Source organism: Podarcis erhardii, assembly GCF_964252035.2.
Source record: "Podarcis erhardii genome assembly, chromosome: 13".
NCBI classification, from domain to species: domain Eukaryota; kingdom Metazoa; phylum Chordata; class Lepidosauria; order Squamata; family Lacertidae; genus Podarcis; species Podarcis erhardii.
Window position 1 is genome coordinate 2,867,476 of NC_138502.1, and position 25,017 is coordinate 2,892,492.

The 25,017-nt window shown below is 44.1% G+C and overlaps 1 protein-coding gene across 1 annotated transcript in view; it reads right to left on the reverse strand.

Annotated features, from left to right (window-relative positions):
- Nucleotides 1-25,017, reverse strand: part of SLC2A4 (solute carrier family 2 member 4) — a 49,328-nt gene that overhangs the window by 18,838 nt on the left and 5,473 nt on the right. The window contains exons 2-3 of the mRNA XM_081835721.1: nt 5,819-5,938; nt 2,829-2,989 (exon numbers count right to left, since the gene is read on the reverse strand). Coding sequence (XP_081691847.1) covers nt 2,829-2,989; nt 5,819-5,938 — 281 coding nt within the window. The remainder of the gene's footprint in view (nt 1-2,828; nt 2,990-5,818; nt 5,939-25,017) is intronic.

Sequence of the window (25,017 nt, forward strand, 5' to 3'; positions counted from 1 at the left end):
GAAAAAGTGAGTCTTATAGAGCAAAAAATACGGTAGATATTTCTGGAAAGGTTTACCTAAGCGAAAAGGTTTTAAGCAGGTGCCAAGAAGGGTATAGCAAAGGTGTTTGCCTGACATCAAGAGGCAGGCAGTTCCAAAGTCTAGGCGCTGCTCCACTAAAATACCTGATTTCTTCCAAGAACAGACAAATATTGTGTGGCACCTGTAAGAGCGCCATTTCTGCAGATCAAAGTGGACAAGCATGCATTTATGGGTAAGGTCATAGAATCCTAGAGTTGGAAGAGACCCCAAGGGCCATCGAGTCCAACCCCCTGCCAAGCAGGAAACACCATCAGAGCACTCCTGACATATGGTTGTCAAGCCTCTGCTTAAAGACCTCCAAAGAAGGAGACTCCACCACACTCCTGGGCAGCAAATTCCACTGTCAAACAGCTCTTACTGTCAGGAAGTTCTTCCTAATGTTTAGGTGGAATCTTCTTTCTTGTAGTTTGGATCCATTGCTCCGTGTCCGCTTCTCTGGAGCAGCAGAAAACAACCTTTCTCCCTCCTCTATGTGACATCCTTTTATATATTGGAACATGGCTATCATATCACCCCTTAACCTCCTCTTCTCCAGGCTAAACATGCCCAGCTCCCTTAGCCGTTCCTCATAAGGCATCGTTTCCTGGCCTTTGACCATTTTGGTTGCCCTCCTCTTTGGTTGACCTTGCAAATGACTATTAAGAATACTTTGTTCTTATTTCTGGGCTGGCTCCTGTGTTGCTCTATAGCAGACAGCAACTCAACAGGTGCCGCCTGTTCCAACATAGGCAAACAGTGACAACCGGAGCTTCACCTGTTGAATTACCGTGGTAGTACAGTTATTACATGCTCACAAAGACTACGGGGGTGAAATATTGCCAACCTGCCCAATCCTCAATAAACTTGGAATGATTGGTTTTGTCAGGGTGGACAAAAACCAATGTTTTTTTTTTTTTAAAAAAAAATAATAATCAGGTTTTTTAACATTTAAATTGGATTTTTTAAAATAAAAAGCTTCTGGAGGAAAAAACTTTCTAGAGATAGTTTTCTATTTAAGTTACATTATAGTCCAAAGGCTATTCATCAGGAAATAAGGATTTGTTTTAAGTTTTTCATGTGTGCTAAAACTCAGTCTAAGTTGTTTTTTTTAATAAAAAAAAATTATTTAACCACATCAGTTAGCAAACATGGATACATATGCTATAATGTTATTTTAGTTAAACAAATTGTTTAAATTGTTATTAATGGAATGATTATTTTTCTCCTTCCAATAATGTACAGCAGAAAAATATGAACAGTTCACTTATTAAACCTCACAATAATTTCATAATTATCTGTCAATGCATTTCTAATAGTATATAACCACATCAGCAATTTTTGATACAACTGTAAAAACTACTCTGAAAATTTATTGTTCCAAAAACGAAACCTTCATCTGGTTGGTAAATATTAAGATTATAGCAGCAAGAATTTAAACCATGTCTTATCGATTAGTGATTTAAATCAAGTCTTACTGACTAGTGATTTAAATTGTGATTTAAAGACAGCTATTCCGCCTGGCTTTCAATTTGAACTTAGCCTGATCTTTTATTCCCCTTCCCCTTTTTATGAACATCACCCGCTCTGGGATCCCACAGCTAATTCTCCCTTGGTCTCCTCGCTGGCCCAAATAGGACCAATTCAGCCAGCCAGCCCTGGTGATCATCTAATGTTTGTTGGATGGATTTTCCCCCTAAACTGATTTTTGAATTCTGAATTTACTGTTATTCACGTTTTATACTGTATTTTAAGCTGGTTTTTTGTTGCATCAATTAAATTTGTTGTTAGCTGCCCTGAGCCTGGTTTTCTGAACCGGGAAGGGCGGGGTATAAATTAAAGTTTATTATTATTATTATTAATTTGATTTAAATCAAATCCACCCTGGTAGTAGTTTGCCCAGGGATAGGCGCTCTGCACATGTTCAGAGGAACCTTCTACAGGTACTGTATTTTTCACTCCATAGGATGCACCTAGTTTTTAGAGGAGGAAAACAAGGAAAAAAAATATTCGGAACGAAACAATGGATGTATCATTTTTGTGGTTCATGCTGTGGCCACAGACATGTGATCTGATGGTGAATTTGGGGTGACCCAATGCAAAAATCCTGAGGATCCATATGGATCCGTGCTTTGTAACCACATTTTTGCACCATTGCGGCCCCAGGCAACAGTGGGTGTGTTATTCTTTTGGTGCAGGCTGTAGCCATGGACATGCTATGTGATCTGATGGTGAATTTGGGGTGACCCAATGTAAAAATCCTGAGGATCCATGGGCTTTTACCTCCCCCCTCCCAGGCAGCCTCCTTTATTGCTAGCGTCCCTTATCTCCCTTCCCGATCGCTTACCGATCAGCTGCTTCCTTTCAACACTCCTTTCCCTCTTGTTTGCCTTAGTGTCTTTTCATTAACTGGTGCAGTTTTTTGCTCCTCCTTTCCTTCTAATTTCTCTCCTTATTGCTTTGGTCTTCCTGTTTCCCCCCCTTTGCAAGTTTGCTGTTTTTACCTCCCCCCTCCCAGGCAGCCTCCTTTATCTCCATCGTCCCTTATCTCGCTCCCCGATCAGCAGCTTTGTTTCAACACCCACTTCCCTCTTTCAAAAAAAAAAAAGCATGATCTGCTTTTCACCCCTGGGAAATTCGGCTCCAGGGACCCACACATTCGCTCCATAAGAAGCACAGACATTTCCCCTTACTTTTTAGGAAGAAAAAAGTGTGTCTTATGGAGCGAAAAATACGGTACTTTGTTGCAGCTTCACACGGAGCGGGCTTACCTGCCGAGCCATTCCGAGACAACGCCCACCATGAAGGCAGAGATCATTCCGCCGATGGAAAAAATGGCGACCGACAGGGACCAGAGCGTTTTGAGGGTGTTGGGGTCGATATGCTCCCCATTTCGGTGTAGCCAGGTAGCATTGTAGTTCTGTTCGATTATCTGAGCGAAGCAGGAAGGAAACGGTCATTTGGGAAAAGCCCCTCTTATATCACAAATCGGTCTGCAGTCTTCGGATGGAGGGCAGAATAGAAGCTTACTTCTCTATTATTATTATTATTATTATTATTATTATTATTATTATTATTATTATTACTACTACTACTACTACTACTCTATAATGGGTCATCATTTTTGTATATCTATGAATGATAAATAAACAACTTACTATTATTAATAATAAATAAGTTAAATAAATAATATTTAACTTATTAACTTATAGCGTTTTTGTATATATATGAATGATAAATAAATACCGTATTTTTTGCTCCATAAAAAGTAAGGGGAAATGTGTGTGTGTCTTATGGAGCGAATGCAGGCTGCGCAGCTATCCCAGAAGCCAGAACAGCAAGAGGGATTGCTGCTTTCACTGCGCAGCGATCCCTCTTGCTGTTCTGGCTTCTGAGATTCAGAATATTTTTTTTCTTGTTTTCCTCCTCCAAAAACTAGGTGCGTCTCGTGGTCTGGTGCGTCTTATAGAGTGAAAAATACTGTAAGTTATTATTATTAATAATAAATAAGTTAAATAAATAATAAGTTATTTATTTATCATTTTTAAAAAATGATATTTATTAAGATTTCCAAAAAAAGTTACAAAAATGAAAAAAGAATAGAAAAGAAAAAGAAACAAGAAATACAAAATACAGAAAAAATAAAAACAGTTAAAAATAAATCCCTCTTTCTATGTCTTACAATTCATTTACTTGTTTCCATGACTTCCTCACACCTCCCTTTTTTGTATTCCAGTTCGAATAGTTAATTCAGCAAATCCTTTCAAGTTATTTATTTATCATTCATATACAAAAACGCCGACCCATCACAGAGCATCGTTCTATAATATACTAAGGTAAGATAGCTACTTAAGCCCAAAGAAAGAACAAAGTCAGGAAGATTGGGGGAAACAAGAAAAGGAGGTTCCTAAAGAGAAAGGGAGAGAAAAGGGAAAGGAAGGATAAACAACTACAGAAAGATAGAGGACGAAAATGACTTCCAGCTCTCTGTCCTGTATCTTTATTCCTTCAACCATTCTATCCTCTATAAACCAGTATTTTTTTCGATCTTTTCACACCCCAATATTACAAGTTCATTTTCTCTTTCATGCAAAAAGAGAGAAATTTCCAGTCCTTCGCAAATGTCAGTGATGGTTTTTCCTCTAATTAAACGTGTTCGCTTTGCCAGTACTGTATATAAATTATTATTATAATAATAATAGTTTCACAATTTATTTATTAAAGTGTGTTTAAAATACCCTGATTTGTGTTGCGGGAGCCACAAGCGCACAACCACACACAGACGGCCAACATTGCTGGTTTTCCTCTTTCAACCTTTAACTCTTTTCTATTGCGTATCTTAAATTGCGAGTACGGAGGCAGGGCTTGGCTTTCTATTTATTAAGTTTATCAGAGCAAACCAAACCGTATCAATAATCCGCAGTGAATTCTTTAGATTACTATAATAGTTCATGGATAGAGTGGCTGTTTGCCATGAAGAACATCTCGGGTTTAGATCCTTGGGATTTAGGGTTGGGAATGCCGCCTTTCCCTAGGTGTTGCTAGACTACAACTCCCATCATCCCTAGCTAGCAGGCCCAGTGGATGATGGGAGTTGTAGTCCAACAATACCTGGGGACCCAAAGGTTGAGGGGGGCTGGTGTGGACAATACTGGGTTTGGTGGACTACTGGTCTAACTCTGTAGGAGGCACTGCCTTCTGTTCCGAATTGTTTTGTCATTTCATTTAAGAAAAACCATTTCATTTTTCATTTGAGAAAATCCATATACTGCTCGATTGTACAAAAACCCCCTAACAACCTAAGTTGCTTACAAAAATTACAAATTAAAATTGTTGATAAAAAGCAGGTAGCTAAAAAACATTTGGAAGAATGTTTAATGCAAATTCTTATACAGTGGAGTCTCGGTTTTCAAACGTAATCCATTCCGGAAGACCGTTCAACTTCCAAAATGTCCGAAAATTGAAAATGGAAGCCTGAATACAAAACGGAAGCTGTGTCGCACGTTTGGCTTCTGAATATCATTCAAAAACCGGAACAATTAGTTCTGGATTTTCAGCGTCCGGCTTCCAAATTGTTTGGCTGCCGAGACGTTCGAAAACTGAGGTTCCGCTGTAACACAAAATGGGGCTGCTTTGATTTTACAAAATATATTTGTACAGTGCCTAGAAATTAATAATAATGCGCAGAATTAGATAAATTAACAGGAAGGATTCGAAACCAGCGGGATCAGAGATTCTTAGAAGACTGGAGTAAATATATGAACTATTTGAAAAGTAACTGTGATTACAGATTACGCTAGTAGGACTGAAAGAAGTTTTGTAAGGTGGATTATTTGAAATATAGACCATGAAGAGAATTATTAGTTAAGGGTAGTTATATGTAATACAGAAAGTAAGAAATGCGGAATAAGTGATAAAGAACGGAAAATCATCAGAGGAGTTGACGGAAGTCCAAAATATTGTATAAGATGAGAAGTCACGTTTGTATGACTGTTGGAACTGATCTGTTTAAAAAATTAATAAAAATGTGTGTGTGTGTGTGTGTGTGAGTGAGAGAGAAATTAATAATAACAACCCAGTCTTGATTCACTCTGTAATTTCCTGTCCTTTCATACCCAATAATATACTTAAAAAAACAGAATTATCTTCCATTCTTTCAGCCTTTCCCAACTTGCTGCCCTCCAGATGACTGGGACCACCCAGACAGCCTTGGGGGTCTGACCCTCTCTCCTTCCACGGGAACACCCCCCCCCCAACAAACCTCTTGGGGTGCATTGATGACTCCGATGTTGTATCCAAACTGCAGGGACCCCAACACAGCCGTGAAGACGGACAAGATTAAGGTGAGGGTTATCCTGCTCCCCGAATCTTCCTCTCCTTCCTGGGAGAAAACAAGGAGGAAAAAAAGAGCATGAGCGATGGATCCCTTTTCTCAGCTTGCAGCTGGATTCCTAGGACCCACATACCTACGGGGCCGCCTCTCCTGGTACGCCCCGCAGAGAGGTCCACAAATGACAACATTTTGGAGGTCCCGGGTCGCAAGGTGGTTAGATTGGTCTCAGCTAGGGACAGGGCCTTTTCAGTACTGGCCCCAAGAGACCAGGGCCCTGCAGGACTTGACATCTTTCCGCAGGGCCTGCAAGACAGAGCTGTTCCACCTGGCTTTCAACTTAGATTCACTCTGACGACCCCTTATATGGGATTTGGTATATAAATTCTCCCTTGGCTTTTTTGCTGAGACATGTAGAACCAGCATGGATAGCTGGCTCGGGTGAATATCTGATGTTTCCTCCCTTTATGGTCTTGATTTATGGGTTAAACCACAGAGCCTAGGACTTGCTGATCAGAAGGTCGGCGGTTCAAATCCCCGCGATGGGGTGAGCTCCCGTTGCTCGGTCCCTTCTCCTGCCCACCTAGCAGTTCGAAAGCACACCAGTGCAAGTAGATAAATAGGTACCGCTCCGGTGGGAAGGTAAACGGCATTTCCGTGCGCTGCTCTGGTTCGCCAGAAGCGGCTTAGTTATGCTGGCCACATGACCCGGAAGCTGTAGGCCGGTTCCCTCGGCCAGTAAAGCGAGATGAGCGCCGCAACCCCAGAGTCATCCGCGACTGGACCTAATGGTCAGGGGTCCCTTTACCTTTACTAAAATGAGGCTGCATTTTAAGCTGCATTTTAAGCCATATTTTAATTAACTGTTTGGTGCTGGTGGTGGTTGTTGTTTCTCTATTACGTTTTATTATAATTCGTATTTGGTGTTAGCCGCTGTGAGCCCTGCCCTGCCGGCGAGGGAGGGGTATAAAGAAACATTTATTTACTTATTTTTTATGCGTGTGATATTTTTACATCCTGATGTCGCGCACGTGAGCATAAGCAAAACCCCACATTTGAGGGAAAACACACTTTGCGGATGCCCAGAAGCATGCCCTGGCCTTTGGTTTGGACTCGGTCTGACCCCCTCCTTTGGTAATCCTCAGAGAACTCTAGCCCAATGGTTGCCATTAAATTTATTTATTATTATTATTATTATTACTGTATTATTATTCCCCAAAGGACCCACCACCCGTGTTGCAAACTTTGTGTTCAGAAGACGGTTCACAGAGATGGAATTAAGAAACCTCCAGAGTACCAGGTTATCCCTATACAGTGGTACCTTGCTTCCCAAACGCCGAAAACCCGGAAATAAGTGTTCCGGTTTTTTAACTTTTTTCGGAAGCCAAACATACGATGTGGCTGTAGGCTATTGTTTCCGGGGCGCCTGCACCAATCAGAAGCCGAGCCTTGGTTTCCGAACATTTTGGAAGTCAAACGGACTTCCGGATCGGATTAAGTTTGGCGCTTTTGTTTTTGCTCTTTATTTTGCGTTTTTGTTTTTGAGGCTTTTTCAGTTAATTAGTTTTTTGTGACTGTTCAGCTACTGAAGGATTGATTGATTGATAAAAGCCCCCCATCCAAACAAGGGCTATCATCAGTGCAGGTAAGGAAAAAAAAGTAATTTTAATTTGTATCATCCACGATACTGTCTTATTTATTTTATAGTACAGCACATTGATTATTGCTTTCATTTTATGGATCCATGGTCTCGTTAGAGAGTAAAATTCATGTTAGATGGCTGTTTTAGGGGTTGTTTTTAAAAGTCCGGAACGGATTAATCCCTTTTGCATTACTTTCTATGGGAAAGCATGCCTTGGTTTTGGAACGCTTTGGTTTTGGAATGGACTTCTGGAACGGATCAAGTTTGAGAACCAAGGTACTGTATCTTTATGATGATTTCTCCCCCCATGTCTCTGTTATTTAGAGACAGATACCTCTCAGGTTGCAGTGTTTTTTTACAACTTCCACCTCACCTTTCTCTCTCTCTCTCAGGTGAGAGGTCACCTTCAAACCGAGAGAAAAATGGAGCCAGAATAGCTGCCTTTTTCTTCTTCTCGGGACTAGTTAGACCAGAACGGGAAACCTCTGTCTGGTTGCCTCAGCCTCGGAAACGATAATGCGAGAATTACATGAAGATGATGTAGAGATGGTACACAACAGCAGTGCAGTTAGGGAAAATGTACAAAACTAGTTCAAATATATGTTGGAAGTGTAAGGAAAAGGAGGGGACATTTTATCATATGTGGTGGGACTGTAATGTAATTAAATTTTTGGGGGGGAATGATATACAACGAATTGAAGGAAATGCTCCATTTAACATTTGTTTAAAAACCGAGGCATTTTTGTTGGGGATTGTAGGGAAAGACCTGCCAAAAAAGCTGAAAAACATCTTCATGTATGTGACAACGGCCGTGAGAGTCCTAATAGCACAAGGATGGAAGACTGAAGAAACCCCAACTAAAGAATCATGGCAAGAAAAAATGATGGACTATGCCGAACTGGCAAAACTGACATATAAGTAACGGAACAAGTATAACTGTGACTTTAAAGATGAATGGGAACCCTTTACAAAGTATCTGAAGATGCAACAAAGCGAACTGGACTCCTTGGCAGGTTTTGAATAAACACGCACAAACTTTTTATTGATAAGAATCAGCTAAATAGTTTGAGGATCTATACAACTGTGTAACATGCAGAAAACAGCATTCTTAGAGAAATCAAAGACTGGAACTGAGGGAAGGCGGGGGGGTTGTGTGGGAGGGTGGGGGAGGGAGGAAAAATGAGGGGGGGGAACAAGGATGATTTGGTTTTGGATAATATGTCTTGTTATAATTTTGAATAAAAAAGAAGAAAAGAAACGATAAGGCGAAGTTAGGAAGGGTTCAGGGAAAGAAGAACCAAAATGATCGAGGGGAAAGGGTTTCAAACACTAGGTGAGTGAGAGGCGACATGACAGAAAATTATAAAATTATAAAATTTCCCTACAGAAAATTATAAAATTATGCGATGGGGGGATGGAATGGATAGAGAAAAGTTTTCCTCTCATAACACTAGAACTCCAGTGACGCTGAATGCTGGGAGATTGAGGACACAGAAAAGAAAGCACTTTTTAATGAAACACATAGTTAATCTATGGAACTCCATGCCTAGGGAGAAAGCCCTTTCTTTTATGTTCTTAAATTCTCACTATATTCGAGGGACAAGTTTTCCCAGTTTAACCTAGTCCACACGCCTCAAAACGTATCGGATGTTATTTTCAATGTTGCTTTCGAACTGTTCTCATTGCATTTTGCAGATTGCCTTGAGACACGTGTATTGGAGGCAATAATAATAATAATAATAATAATAATAATAATAATAATAATAATATTGTACCCCGCCCATCTGACTCGGTTAGCCCCAGCCACTCTGGGCAGCTTCCAACAAAACGTAAAGGACATAACAAAACATCTTGAATTCAGTGGATGTACATATAATGATTGAGGGACGCGGGTGGCGCTGTGGGTTAAACCACAGAGCCTAGGGCTTGCTGATCAGAAGGTCGGCGGTTCGAATCCCCGCGACGGGGTGAGCTCCCGTTGCTCGGTCCCTGCTCCTGCCAACCTAGCAGTTCAAAAGCACGTCAAAGTGCAAGTAGATCAATAGGTACCACTCTGGCGGGAAGGGAAACGGGGTTTCCATGCGCTGCTCTGGTTCGCCAGAAGCGGCTTAGTCCTGCTGGCCACATGACCCGGAAGCTGTATGCCAGCTCCCTCAGCCAGTAAAGCGAGATGAGCGCCGCAACCCCAGAGTCGTCCACGACTGGACCTAATAGTCAGGGGTCCCTTTACTTTTACCTTACATATACCGTATTTTTCGCTGTATAAGACACACTTTTTCCCTCCTAAAAAGTAAGGGGAAATGTGTGTGTGTCTTATGGAGCGAATGCAGGCTGCACAGCTATCGCTGAAGCCAGAACTCTTGCAAACTCTCTTCAACAACATTTGAATCACAATATTTTTCTTCTTGTTTTCCTCCTCTAAAAACTAGGTGCGTCTTACGGTCAGGTGCATCTTATAGAGTGGAAAATATGGTACAGTGGTACCTCAGGTTAAGTACTTAATTCATTCCGGAGGTCCGTTCTTAACCTGAAGCTGTTCTTGACCTGAAGCACCACTTTAGCTAATGGGGCCTCCTGCTGCGGCTGCGCCACCGGAGCACAATTTCTGTTCTCATCCTGAAGCAAAGTTCTTAACCTGAAGCACTATTTCTGGGTTAGCGGAGTCTGTAACCTGAAGCATATGTAACCCAAGGTACGACTGTAATGATTATGTAAGGAATCATAGCAAACATGATGTTATTCAAAATGTGCGCTGCAGGGCAGATGTGTCCCCTTTCCATTTCCCACCTGAGACACCAAACCAACTCATTTTCCAGTTCTGAAATGCAGACATCCTTGATTTTTAAAAGAAGCCCCCAGAAGAGAGATATTGTTGGGAACTTGGGAGAGAGGGGAGAATCGGTGGTACCCCATAAACTGCTGCATTAGTCCGCTTCTGGTTTTCACCTACTTATTATTGGCCTTGGCGAAAACAAATAATTCCATATTTCCTGTAACCCCACCGCCTGCCCCCTCCAGCGTGTAGCACCAAAAGGAGAAAGGAAATGAGCTTTGGAAACCAAAGATGTTGCAAATTGCCATCTCTTCCCAGTTCCCAGGAACTAGGGCGAGGCCAGCCCTGCCCGGCGTGGACTGCGCTCGGGTTGGCAGGAGTAATGTCAATATTTGAGATTAGTGATTATATTATCCGCTATCATTGTCTCCCCTCACCACCAACAGCGACCCGCTCAGTCCCAAAGGATCACATTTGTGGAGGGGGGTGGGTACCGGAAAGAGGGAGTGTGCACACAAAAACACGCACACACCCACACACCCTCGACTGTTTTCGGCCTTGCCCCAAAGTAGAAAAACTTTTGCAGGAGAAAAGCCATAGGACCTCACAAGAAAGGAAATTGTCCCACAGCCGCCGCACAGTTCAACCACAGAATTTGCTCTTGTGCAAGACAGCAATGGCCCCGGGTTTCAATGGCCTTGGAAAAGGGGATCAGGCCAATTTATTTATTTACATTCTTTCCGAAAGGAAAACGCAGCAAATTGATTGGGATTAACAACAGCCCTTGAAGACGATCCGAAAGTTAAACTAACAATAAAAGGAAAAGCAGATTCTGGTGTGTTTTTTTTTAGCAGGCACCAGAAAAAGTGAAGTTGAAGGCCTGTTGTCAAGAGGCGGGTAGTTCCAAAGTTCAGGCGCAGCCATGCTAATATGGTTTTATAAATGTGGAAAGCGCCCGATCTCATAGGTCAAAGCTGGAGGATCAATGGTGAACAGCCACAATGGCCATGTTCCTCCTTCGCTGGGTTTTAGTGAGGAGAGGGTCCCCCGGGCATCTGAGAACAGGACCCCGTACCTGGGGGGCATTCCGTCTCCCACATATTGCGCCATCGACAGCCCGCCTGCCGGCAGATAGCAAGGCGTGTTGTGACACAGAGCTCTTCAGCGATGCGCTGGCTGATGAGGGCTTCCCATAACCCCACGTACTGCACATAGCCCCAGGATGGCGCACCATGGCGCACAGCCTCAAGGTCGAATGTTATTTCGCCCCCGGGCAGTGGCGCAAAAACGTGCCAGGCTGCCGCCTTTGCACAACACTCACGCCGAGGCTATTTAGGCGTGCGAGGAGTGAGCAATGCCTTCCAGAGCTATAGGGCTGGCCTCTGCTCTGCCGTGCCCCTTGTGGGTTTCTCATCTGTGCCCATTTCCTCGCGTTCAAGAGTTTTGCCGCCAGCTCCCTGGCAAAGGAGATCTTGCGCTCTGCCACACTGAAAATGCGGTGGTGCCTTCCTTTAACGGCCCTCCGAAAACATTGGAGTTTTCGGCTTCCGGTGGAATGCCTTCCACATGCCCATGCCCGCCCTGCCCCTCGTAAACCGCCAGGCAGCATCAATGCCATCCTCCACCCCAGACCTGGCTACATTTTGGGGGAGCTGGTTCCTGCACAAAACAGACGGCACGGGGCAGGATCAGGCCGGTGGGTCATTCCGCCAGCCCAGCATCCTGTCCCTCTCTGGGGCCAACCAGACAGATGCCTTTTCTGGGGAGACCGCCAGCGGAATCCGAGTTCGAGAGCCGCTCTCCGCTCTGGCGGCTTCTTCTGGCGACTGGTTTGGGGTGGCGACATGGGGTGGAGGGGGCTGGAAGGAGCATGTGGGGCTAGGAAGGGGGCTGCAAAGGGGATGCCACACATACCTTCCTCCGGAGAATCATCCTGAGCCGGCTCCCAGGCTGCCCTCCAAGTGACTCACGCCTCCTGCTTGCTGCCGCAGTTGCTGGAGGCCTGTCCCCTCCCTCTTCCTCTGGGTCTGGTATTTGGGGCGAGGCCCGTTTCCATAGCACTGGGGGGCAGGGAGGGGCAGCCAGACAGGCCAGGAAGGAGGTGAGGGGGGGGGGAACCCTGCAGCAGGCTGTGCAGCCTATGGGGCAAAGCAAAGCTCCCTTGCAAAGTTATAATTTCCCAGCACGGTTTCCCCCCACCCCGAGCTGGCAGGCAGAAATCCAACATGTGGGGCTTTGTTGGGGCAGTTCACCGGTTGGATTTCCGCCTGCCACTTACTTGAGTTTTAAGGCAAACGCTGCTGGCTTCTCCTGTTTTTTTCCTGAGCAGGCAGGCAGAAATCCAACACGTGGGGCTTTGTTGGGACGCTTCACCGGTTGGATTTCTGCCTGCTACTCACTTGAGTTTTAAGGCAAATACTGCTGGCTCCTTGTGTTTTTCCACACCTGAGCAGGCAGGCAGAAATCCAACACGTGGAGCTTTGTTGGGGAGCTTCACCAGTCGGGTTTCTGCCTGCTGCTTGAGTTTTAAGGCAAACACTGCTGGCTCCTCGTCTTTTTCCACACCTGAGCAGGCAGGCAGAAATCCAACACATGGGGCTTTGTTGGGACGCTTCACCGGTTGGATTTCTGCCTGCCACTTACTTGAGTTTTAATGCAAACGCTGCTGGCTCCTTGTGTTTTTCCACACCTGAGCAGGCAGGCAGAAATCCAACACGTGGAGCTTTGTTGGGGAGCTTCACCAGTCGGGTTTCTGCCTGCTGCTTGAGTTTTAAGGCAAATGCTGCTGGCTCCTCCTGTTTTTTCCCCTGAGCAGGCAGGCAGAAATCCAATACATGGGGCTTTGTTGGGGCGCTTCACCTGTTGGATTTCTGCCTGCCGCTTGAGTTTTAAAGCAAACGCTGCTGGCTTGTGGGTCAGAGTGGAGAGGGGCTGGGAGCTCCTTTTGGGGGGGGAATCCAACATGTGGAGCTTTGTTGGGGCGCTTCACCTGTTGGATTTCTGCCTGCTGCTTGACTTTTAAGGCGAACACTGCTGGCTTGTGGGTCAGAGTAGAGCAGGGGTGCTGGGAGCTCCTTTTGAGGGGGGAAATTGTGGGATTTCTCTTTTTTTTTGAGCTGGAAGAGGAAAGGCAGGCTTTAAGGATGGCTGTCTGGAGGCCCTGAGGGTTTGTGTTCTGCTGGAGAAGAGAGAGACAGCAGTGTGGCTAAGGTTAGTGGTGTGTGTGTGTGTGTGTGTGTGTGTGTGTGTGTGTGTGTGTGTTTATTAGTGCATTTGTTTTCTGGCAATCTGGAACGGACCTCCCACCCCAGGCACCCAGGGGAGGGCGTCTTGTCCTGACAGACATCCGCACAAGAGAGGACCATATTAGGGGATGCTGCTGGAGCCAGGAAGCTTCAGAAATGTAAACACGGAAAGGGCTTCTTGACCCCCAAAAAAGGGAGGAGGAGGAGGAGGAGGAGGGACAGCAAGGGTTAACTGGCAACAAATCTCAAGCCATTTCCAGCAAATTTTTAAGGGGCTTCTTCTGGCAACCAAGCGGCAGATTATATTTTGCTGAACGACAATTCGCTCCTGCGAACAAAGGGCCTCTGAGCGCGTCCAGAGTTCCCTGCATTTGTTTGAGCGGCTGCGACAAAGGATGTGGCACAAGGGAGCGATTAACCGCTGGGGGGATAATAGAAGATGAAGTCTGGCAGAGACTCCAACTGCCTTTATAATGTTTGATGTTTCCTTTTTACTTACTCATTTTTAATGTTTGTTTGAATGCAAAAATGTGGAATATAACTTTCTTGTATCTTATAGTGTGGCGGTTTGTTTGATTTTTCTGTTATTTCTTTCATTGTATGTTTGTTTACTTGTACGTACCTCTGTTTTCTCCTAAATGTATTTATTTTAAATATATATATATATATATATTTAAAAAGGAAGAAATTGTAATATAACATATGCACATCTAATTCAATGCCCACCCCGCTTTTAATCCTGGCTTTGGGGGAAATGTAGAGGAGACCCCCTTAATTTTTTGCCTCCCTAGTTCACAACCGGCCTCGGGGGAGGCCGCCTCCAACGCACCCTTCTCCAACGTGGTGCCCTCCAGGCGTCTTGGGAGTCATAGTGCCAGGCGCCGGGTGGGCACCCGGTTGGCAAAGGACGCTGCGGAGCGTACGTGCCTGAAAATGCGACCGCATTTAAAGGATGGCGTGTCACTTCCCCTCTTCGGTGGACGGATCTAAGCCCGCCTGCCGTTTGAGAAGTCTATAAATAAGCGCTGTCAGGTCCATTGTGAGATCAAAACTTTTTTTTTTTTTTGAGAGCTTCAAAGGAGAAGGAAGTTCAGGCACGCGGTCTTTTTGCTCACAACACCCCATTTCGCCGGCCGGTGCAAAGATAATAAATGAACATTAAAGACAGAAAACAGAGAGCCCCGGTGGTTCGGAACAAAAGGCCCACCTGCTCCACAATCCGGCGTCTGACTGCGCCAGCCCAGGTGTGGCAAAAACACCCTCTGTCATTTTGTCCCATCTCTTGCAGGGGCGCAATTAGCGCTAGCACTGTCCGTTAAGAGTTTGGGTGTAATCTTCGATACCTCCCTTTCCATGGAGGCGCAGATTGCAGCTATAACAAAGGCGGCATTTTTTCATCTCCGCCAAGCTAAACTGTTGGCTCCTTTTACAAATAGGTAGCCGTGTTGGTCTGCCATAGTCAAAACAAAATAAAAAAATTCCTTCCAGTAGCACCTTAAAGACCAACTAAGTTAGTTCTTGGTATGAGCTTTTGTGTGCATGCACACTTCTTCAGATACACTGAAACAGAAGTCACCAGACCCTTCTATATAGTGAGAAGGTGGGGAGGGGTATTACTCAGGAGGGTGGTGGGAATGGGTGATTGGCAGATAGCTGTGATGAGCCTGTGTTGGCTCCTTACCTCTCTCGCCCTGATCTGGCCACTGTGATCCACGCGATGGTCACCTCCAGACTGGATTATTGTAACTCGCTCTACGTGGGGCTGCCCTTGAGACTGACCCAGAAACTGCAGCGGGTGCAGAATGCTGAGGCGAGACTCCTTACAGGGTCTTCGCTGCGAGATCACATTCACCCGCTGCTATACCAGTTGCACTGGCGCCCGGTGGAGTACAGGATCAGGTTTAAGGTGCTGGTTTTAATCTTCAAAGCCCTATACGGCCTAGGACCCTCGTACCTACGGGACCACCTCTCCTGGAGGAACTTACGATCTTCAAACAAAAACATCTTGGAGGTCCCAGGCCACAGAGAGGTTAGGCTGGCCTTTTCACCAGGGCCTTTTCAGTTGTGGCCCCGATCTGGTGGAACGCTCCAGAGACACAAGAGACTAGGGCCCTGCGGGACTTGACATCTTTCCGCAGGACCTGCAAGACAGAGCTGTTCCACCAAGCCTTTGGCCAGGGCACAGCCTGACCCCTTCCTTTGGCAATCTTCACAGAACTCTAGCCTAATGGTTGCCATCAATTTGATTTGAATTAATTTTATAATGAAATGATTTTAGAATGCTGTATTATTTTATTGTTGTTAGCCGCCCTGAGCCCGGCTTCAGCTGGGGAGGGCGGGATATATATAATAATAATAATAATAATAATAATAATAATAATAATTACTGTCCTCCTCCTGAGCTGCCAGGGTTCAAAGGTAGACTGCGCCCAGACACGGGGGCTCCACTTAGCTCTCGCTGAGAACCCCAAGGTTGCAGGTTCGAGCCCCGTAAGGGACACCTGCATATTCCCACGTCGCCGGAGGGGTTGGACTGGATGACCTCTGGGGTGTCCCTGAGGTCTCTACGATTCTGCTTGTCTAGGAATGCAAAAAAGCCTTTTGCATGATCAGGCAGCCAGGCTCTCCTTATGGAGTTGCGCAGGGTCGTTCAAGGTCACGGTGGAATATTTGAGATGGGTAGGTAGGGGAAACAAACACGTTGTTATTTATTTCCTAAAAAGTAGGCACCACCCAATTGTTAAAACAGAAAAAACCTCCAAGTGGTTTATGGAAAGGGGAAATTCGGGGGGGGGGGCGTTTACGATGCTTTGAAGCTAAAAAGTTGTTCTACAGATGAAGAGCGAAGGAAGAAGAAGAAGAAGAAGAAGAAGAAGAAGAAGAAGAGGAAGAAGACAGATTAAAACCAACTTTCTATAACCAAGTTTCTACTGAAATGAGGCTGCATTTTAATGTTGTACTTTAATCTTGTTCTTAAGTTGTATTTTATCAATTGTTTTTATACCTGGTTTTAGCCACCCTGAGCCCGGTCTTGGCTGGGGAAGGTGGGGTATAAATAAAATTTATTATTATTATCATTAGCCTGGGTAGGCTTGTCTAAACAAGGATGTTTACAGGGGGGCATCAAAAAGAAGAAGAAGAAGAAGAGTTTGGATTTGATATCCCACTTTATCACTACCTGAAGGAGTCTCAAAGCGGCTCACAATCTCCTTTCCCTTCCTTCCCCACAACAAACACTCTGGGAGGTGAGTGGGGCTGAGAGACTTGAGATAAGCGTGACTGGCCCAAGGTCACCCAGCAGCTGCATGGGGAGGAGCGGAGACTCGAACCCGGTTCCCCAGATTACGAGTCCACTGCTCTTAACCACTACACCACACTGGCTCTCCAGTGAAGGCACTGGCGGGTGTCAATCAGCAGGGAGTTCCAAAGGGCAGGAGGATTCAAATTATTATTATTATTATTATTATTATTATTATTATTATTATTATTATTATTATTATACCCTTCTTACCTGTGTGAGAGAAGGATCCATTCCATCCCAGGAGACCGCCCTCCGGGAATAGAAATCCACGGTAATAATTTCCGTTTATCGCCCGCCTTGCCCTGGAGACCGCCCCCCCGAAAGACCCACAATCTCCCCCCTTCTTTTAATACCTCCTCTTAATTTGGCCTCGCTGCCTCCCCACCTCCTCAACATTCAATCCCTTTCCCATGTCTCTGGGGAAACCAAGGTTTCACCTGGCAGTTTCCAGCTCTGAGATGGGAAAGTTTCCAAGGCAGGCTAGGATTTCATCCTCTGTTTGGGGGGGGGGGGAACGACACGCGATGCGTTTGAGTGGCAGGTGACGGGCATGTCACCGTGTGGGAGAGGGTCCTGTTACTCGAACGCGCAGGACCCCCCCAATGTCCTTGTCTCTCTCTGTGTGTGTCCCACCATCCTCTTCTCCCCCCTCCCCAAAAAAATTTTTTTTGACAGCAACATCTTTGACAGGCTCTGAAGTTCAGGTTGGGAAACTGGGTCTGCTTTTTTATTATTATTTATTTTTTTTTTTTTTAATACCAACAGCAACCACAAAAACCCACATGCAACAAAAACCACAATAACACTAAGAATACCATTTAAATTTAACGATTATTTAGTTAAATACGTTAAGTTACATGAACTGAAAAGCTTGCAGATACTTAATTGGCTCAGGGTTTTATTTATGTTAAGTGATGAATTAATAGGTTTGATTTCATAAAGTGAAGATTTAAGAATGTTTAAGTTAAATTTGATAAGAATTGTGACTTGGGAAACCGTTAAAAGGACATGCAATGAAATTCAACCAAGGGGAAGCGAGGAAGTCACTTGACAAAGTTAATAAGTGTAATTTTCAACAAGGTTATGATTTATGTTTGTTTGTCTTATGTGTTTGTTTGTTTATAATATTGGGAAAACCAATAATTTTTTTTGGGGGGGGTGAAAGAAAAGAATACAATTTAACAATTCAGAGTTGAGTACTGATATACCTATAACTACGCCCTTTTAACATTATTTTCCCACCTCTCCTCCCCCTAATTCCCACCATTTTAATGCCTTATCGCTTAAGTATTCCTTTCAGATTTCTTCATATCTATCCATTCTTGATATGCAATTTGTTTGTATGTAACTAGTCTGTCCATATTGTCAATCCATGTGCTCAGTGGGATCTTTTTCCGGCTCTTCCGATTCATCAAAACAAGCTTTTTTGCTTCTAATATGGCATGGTACATCCATTTATTTATTTTTAAGAGCCACCCAGGCTTCTCACTGCCCCCTTCCCGAAATAGGAAGGGGGTGGGGGCCTCTGCGGCCACCTTGACAACCCCTGGAGCCTGTCATTCAGCAGGCGGCCTGGCACCCAGCACCTGTTCGGCTGCTGGGCGAGGCAAGTGTAATTTAATTAAATTTTTTTTTAAAGGGCCAGAGGGGAATACGCAGAGACATGCGCCTTTGCCTCCATTACTCAGCGTAATGGGAGACAGGCCTGATCTGGATGGAAGCAGCCAAATATGGCTTTTTTCCCTCTCTCTCCAGCAGCTTAGGTTCATTCCTGCCTCCAGGCCTGGAAGAACTGCAATTGCAAAGTGCTTTTTTAAAAAAAGTCCCAATGTTTTCCCGATGGGAACAGGGACGTCCGAAAGGGCAAGCAGGACATTGTAGGATCAAATCAAAAATGGGGATGGTTTTTGTCCATTACCAGATTTACGTGTAAACTAAGCAAGCTCTAGTTTAGGGCCCCACTCTCTTGGGGGCCCCCCAAAAATTTAAAGGGAAAAAAACCCCCCGGATGTACATTTCCAAAATATAAAAAACAAATAAAATAAAACCGACATACAGTGTTTTGTGTTGTGTATGGACCTATGAGGTCCATAAATGACCATCGAGCATATATTCAACACACAAAAAACAGCAACAATTTGTTGTTGACAAAGGACAGGTGGACATAGAAAGGGCCCCATTGCCTTCAGGAGCTTAGGGTCTCGTCGGACCTGAATTGGGCCGTTCTTCTGTTGATCCGGGACTGTCCGGGGAAAATAGGGGCACTTGGAGAGTCTGCAGACTGCTGCCAATCAGCTCCGATCCCCACTGCAAAAGCTCAGCATTGCTTGCAGAATAAGGCCTGCCCCCCAGTTACCCTGGGACAAGCTCCCTTGGGATTCAGTGGGGCTTACTTCCGAGTAGGCAAAGCACTACCAGCTAAGCTAAGGCAGGAAGAAAAAAAGCCACGGGGATTTCGAAAAGAGGCAGCAAAAGGTCAGTTGTATCATATTGCTATCATTAAAAATTGCATTTATATCCAGGTGTTTTCTGCAAGGAGATCAAAGTCTTGGTATGGGGCTCTATTCTGGCTCTTTCTCATTTAACCCTGCGAGGGAGGTCAGGCTGACTGGGCTCAAGGTCACCCAGTGAGCTTCAGGGTGATTTGAACCCTGGTCTCATCCAGGTCGTAGGAAGACGCTCTAACCACTATGCCGCACTGCCCCAGTAACTTCATCTGGTTGATAATCAGATATTCTTCACTTGGGTTTTGTTATCTTAACCCACGTGCAACTGCACTCATGCCTATTTTATAGTTTTGGTTTTCCAGCTTTTAATTTCCATCTTTTGTTATAGCCCTTCTATATACATTATAAAATGATTTTTTTTAGAAAAACAGGAACAACGACCAAAAGCTTTGCAAAAACTGAGAGCGAGGAGGATAATTTGGAATTATTTGCTAAAAGCTTAAATATCTTACACCTTTTCGTGGCAAATATTTGAGTGTATTTATGCCGATCTTATAAAAGCTAAACATTTATATCTTTGTCTATGTAAAGTGATTCATTAAGGATTTAATATCAATCTCTGTGTATAGAATTAAAGGGAAATAATAATAATAATATAGTTTTGATTTTTGAACCCAATGCTTTGTGTTGTATGTTCATGCGTATTATTAAGTGAAATAAAATTAATGTTTTTTTAAAAAAGAGAGAGAGAGAGAAAGGAAGGAAGGAAGGAAGGAAGGAAGGAAGGAAGGAAGGAAGGAAGGAAAGTGGTTGCGTCTACAATTTGCCAGCAGTCACAACCCAATATTTACTTGTCATGTTTAATTATGGTGAATTCTGTGCTGAGGGAACCATTAATTGAAATTAATGGACATTAACGGACATGCCTAACTCAGGTCTACTTTTTGGTCCGAGACCTGGGCGGGACCAGGGTTCAAGTCCCCAGAACCACAAAATTCACTGGCCTTCAGCCAGTCACTGCCTTTACTCAGGCTAAACTACCTCGGAAGGTCGTTGTGGGGTTTAAATGAGGAGCGGGAGGAGAAACGTGCAAACCGCTTTGCGCTCCTTGGAGAAAAAAGGCGGGGTAGAAATGCAAGAAATGATTTTTTTTTTAAAAAAAAAAAGACGGTTCCTCTGAGCATGTGCAGAGTGGGCGAATGCCTCTCACCAGCAAGTAAAGCTCAGCATTGCCCTACAGGGGCAGGTTTAGGGACCCAAAGCTTCCAGATCAGAGACTCTTTAGCCTGGTGGAATCTCATCTGAGAAATGGATGCTCTCCCAGCCAAAAGGAAAATCCAAAATAAACATAAGGGCATAAGCCTGTATTGATGGAAGCCTCACTCCAGTTGTCTATGCTCTGGTAACCTTTAGGTTAGATTACTGCAATGCGTTCTATGTAGGGCTGCCTCTGAATCATAGCTGTCAAGTGTCCCTTATTTGGCGGGACAGTCCCTTATCCCAGCGCCGTGTCCCACTGCTGTCCCTTATTGATGATGTCCCTTCAATTTCCCGGGTTTCAAAGGAAGCAGCTCCTCTCCCTCCCTCCCTGCCGGCCAGGGAGGAGGGAGGCTCCAACTGTATTGCTTGGCTGCGTTGCTCACCCAGTAAGGAGTCTGAAAACGACTGGGAGGTGGAGCTTGCATGCCTTGTGCCAATCAAATCGGCTGCGTTGCCTGGGGACTCGCCTTTGCTCAGCGCTTCCCAGCGGAGAGGGGACGGTGGTTTCCCTTCCTGCATCCCCTTTGCTGGGTTGCTGCACTGTGGGAACCACGGCTTGAGGCTTCGTTTGGCTGCTGGCTGGGCTTTCTGCCTTTGGCTCGGAGGGGCTCAGAAGCTGAACATACCTGTGCCCGGAAAATCCCTTATTTTGGCTGCTGATCCCTTATTTTCAAATCTGTAAGTTGACAGCTATGCTCTGAATACAGTTCAGCTGGTGCAGAATTCAGCAGCCCATTTATGCGCCGGAGCAAAACGGTTTGAGCATTATAACGCCAATCGTGGCCCGACGACACTGGCTGCCGATTAGTTTCTGCTTTTGACCTATCAGCAGTGCCCGATTTACGTACAGTGGTACCATAGGTTACAGATGCTTTGAGTTGCGCGATTTCGGGTTGCGCACCGCTCCGAACCTGGAAGTACTGAAACAGGTTACTTCCGGGTTTCGGCGCTTGCACATGCCCAGAAGCGCTAAATTGCACTTTGCACATGCACAGAAGCACCGAATCGCAACCTGCGCATGCGCAGATGTGTTGCTGTGGGTTGCGGACGCTGAGGGTTGCGAATGTGCTTCCTGCACGGATCACGTTCGCAATCCGAGCTTCCACCATATAAGCTAAACAAGCTATAGCTTAGGGCCCCACTCTCTTGGGGCCCCCCCAAAATAAAAGGAAACAAAACCTGGATGTACATTTCCAAAATATAAGATAAAAAAGAAATGAAATAACACCTACCTACAGCAACAGTGTTTTGTGTTGTATAGGCTCCTAGGATGTAAGTCATGGGCCCCGCTTGCTAGCCTGCTCCTAAAATATCACTGGTTTGCTCCTTTCTATATATAGGGTGCCTACATTCTGCTATTTCTAATTATTAGTAGTTTGCATCATATATTTACACCTATTATTATTTCATGTTATAGCAAGTTTCCCGAGACTAGGTTATGAGTCTTTGTAAATTGTGTTTCTAAAGGAACTTTTGTTCTTGCCAAATGCCAATGCGTTTGCATTATTTTGTTATGAATTAAAAAATCCTTTTAAGTTAGAGCTGAATAATTATTTCACTAACATACTTCTTCTCAATGGCATTTCCCTATTAAAATACTTCTTCTGAATTGTATTTCAGTTCAACATTTACTTTGATAAAATACATATTTTGTTATGTTGATATGGCTTTAGAGACCTGGATGTACATTTCCAATATATAAGATAAAAATACAAATAAAATAAAACCTACATACGGTGTTCTGTGTTGTGTATGGACCTATTAGGTCTATACTGTAAATGACCATATAGCACATATTCAACACACAAAAAACGGGACAATTTGTTGTTGACAAAGGACAGCTGGACATATAAAGGGCCCCATTACCTTCTGTAGCTTAGGGCCTCATCCACCCTAAATCTGGCCCTGTCTATCAAGCCTTAAACGGCTCAGGGCCGCCTCTCCCCATATAAGCCAACCGGGACCCTGCGATCATCACACAAGGACCTCCTTTGTGTGCCTCCTCCATGTCCGGAGGGTGGCGATGCAAGAACATGGCCTTGTCTGTGGTGGCTCCCCTGTCTGCGGGACACTCTCCCCAGGGAGGTTCGCCTGGTGCCTTCAATAGACAGGCAAAAATATTCCTCTTCTCCAGGCCTTTGGCTAATTAAATCTATGGCCATTTAAACCGTTGTGGGTGTGTATGTGTTGCTTTAGTTTGTTACTTTGTTAAGCATTTTTGTGTGTGTTTTTATACTGCAAACGGTCTGCGATTTAATAAATAAAAGCGATGTTTATAAGCAGGAGCTGAGCCACACACGAAAATGTTCCAGGATGCCAATATGGCAAGGCTAAATAGTGCAGGATTTCTGTGCGCTCTGAATAACGCAGGCGAGGTGCACACATGGTGAAAGATCGGTGCAAAGCGTGCTTGTTTGCGCATGAGCTAAAATGACAGAGGCGACTTGGATGCGATCCTGTCTCCCTGCTAGGTAGCAAAATGCCAATTGCTGGATGCGATGCAGCCATTGCACGGCCACAAAATTTGAATTTAGCAATGCAGCTCCAGGCCACGCTTGCCACACGCGTGTGCTTTCCATGATGTCACAGAAGGTAGTTCTGCTTTGCACATGCATCAGAATGACAGACAATTGCAGGAGACTCTGCGCAAGAGAACGTGCAGAGTTCCGCAGCTGCAGGATGGATCTGATTTAAATCAAATCAATTTAAATCACGAGTCAGTAAGACCCGATTTAAATCTTTTTTTTATTTAACAGAAAGACCCATCCTTGCTGGGATAATTTTCGGAATAATAAATCTTCAGAGTAGTTTTTACAGTTATATCAGAAATTACTGATTTGGTTCTACTATTAGAAATACATTGACAGGTAATTATGAAATTATTGTGAGGTTTGATAATTTAACTCTTTATATTTGGACAACTTTTCTGCTGTGCTTTTTTGGAAGGAGAAAAACAATCATTCCCTTAATAACAATTTAAACAATTTATTTAACTAAAGCCATAACATTGTAGCATATGTATCCATGTTTGTTAACTGATGTGGTTAAACATTTTTTTTTAAAAAAAATAACAACTTAGACTGAGTTTTAGCAGACATGAAAAAACTTTAAACAAATCCTTATTTCCTGATGAATAGCCTTTGGACTATAATGTAACTTAAATAGAATCATAGAATCCTAGAGTTGGAAGAGACCACAAGGGCCATCGAGTCCAACCCCCTGCCAAGCAGGAAACACCATCAGAGCATTCCTGACATATGGTTGTCAAGCCTCTGCTTAAAGACCTCCAAAGAAGGAGACTCCACCACACTCCTGGGCAGCAAATTCCACTGTCGAACAGCTCTTACCGTCAGAAAGTTCTTCCTAATGTTTAGGTGGAATCTTCTTTCTTGTAGTTTGGAGCCATTGCTCCGTGTCCGCTTCTCTGGAGCAGCAGAAAACAACCTTTCTCCCTCCTCTATGCGACATCCTTTTATATATTTGAACATGGCTATCATATCACCCCTTAACCTCCTCTTCTCCAGGCTAAACATGCCCAGCTCCCTTAGCCGTTCCTCATAAGGCATCGTTTCCAGGCCTTTGACCATTTTGGTTGCCCTCCTCTGGACACGTTCCAGTTTGTCAGTGTCCTTCTTGAACTGTGGTGCCCAGAACTGGACACAGTACTCCAGGTGAGGTCTGACCAGAGCAGAATACAGTGGCACTATTCCTTCCCTTGATCTAGATGCTATACTCCTATTGATGCAGCCCAGAATTGCATTGGCTTTTTTAGCTGCCGCGTCACACTGTTGGCTCATGTCAAGTTTGTGGTCAACCAAGACTCCTAGATCCTTTTCACATGTACTGCTCTCAAGCCAGGTGTCACCCATCTTGTATTTGTGCCTCTCATTTTTTTGCCCAAGTGCAATACTTTACATTTCTCCCTGTTAAAATTCATCTTGTTTGTTTTGGCCCAGTTCTCTAATCTGTCTAAACTATCTTTAGAACAATTTTTCCTCCAAAAGCTTTTTATTTTAAAAATCTGATTTAAATTTTTTTTAATCTGATTTTTTAATATTATTTTTATTTTAATCATGGATTTTTATCCACCCTGCACAGATGTGACCCATTCTGGGCCCAAACCAGCCTATTGAAAAGGGACTACATATGGGGCGCTGATTGCGAGAATTTTGGGATACCATATATAAAGAACATAAAAAGATATTCAAATTCTCATTCACAAAAAAACCTGAGGCCTTCTTATTAGGAATTACGTCCACGGAAATTTAGAAAAATCTTAGACCTCTTTTCATGTACGCAACCACAGCAGCTAGGGTTTTAATAGTAAAGAACAGGAAAAGAACTGATAACATCAGTTATTTACAACTTGCAAGGATGACAGGGAGATTAAGAGGAAATTTAGTACAGAAAGTTAATAAAGATTGGATAATGTTTAAAGAATACCTTAAAAATTATTGTGATC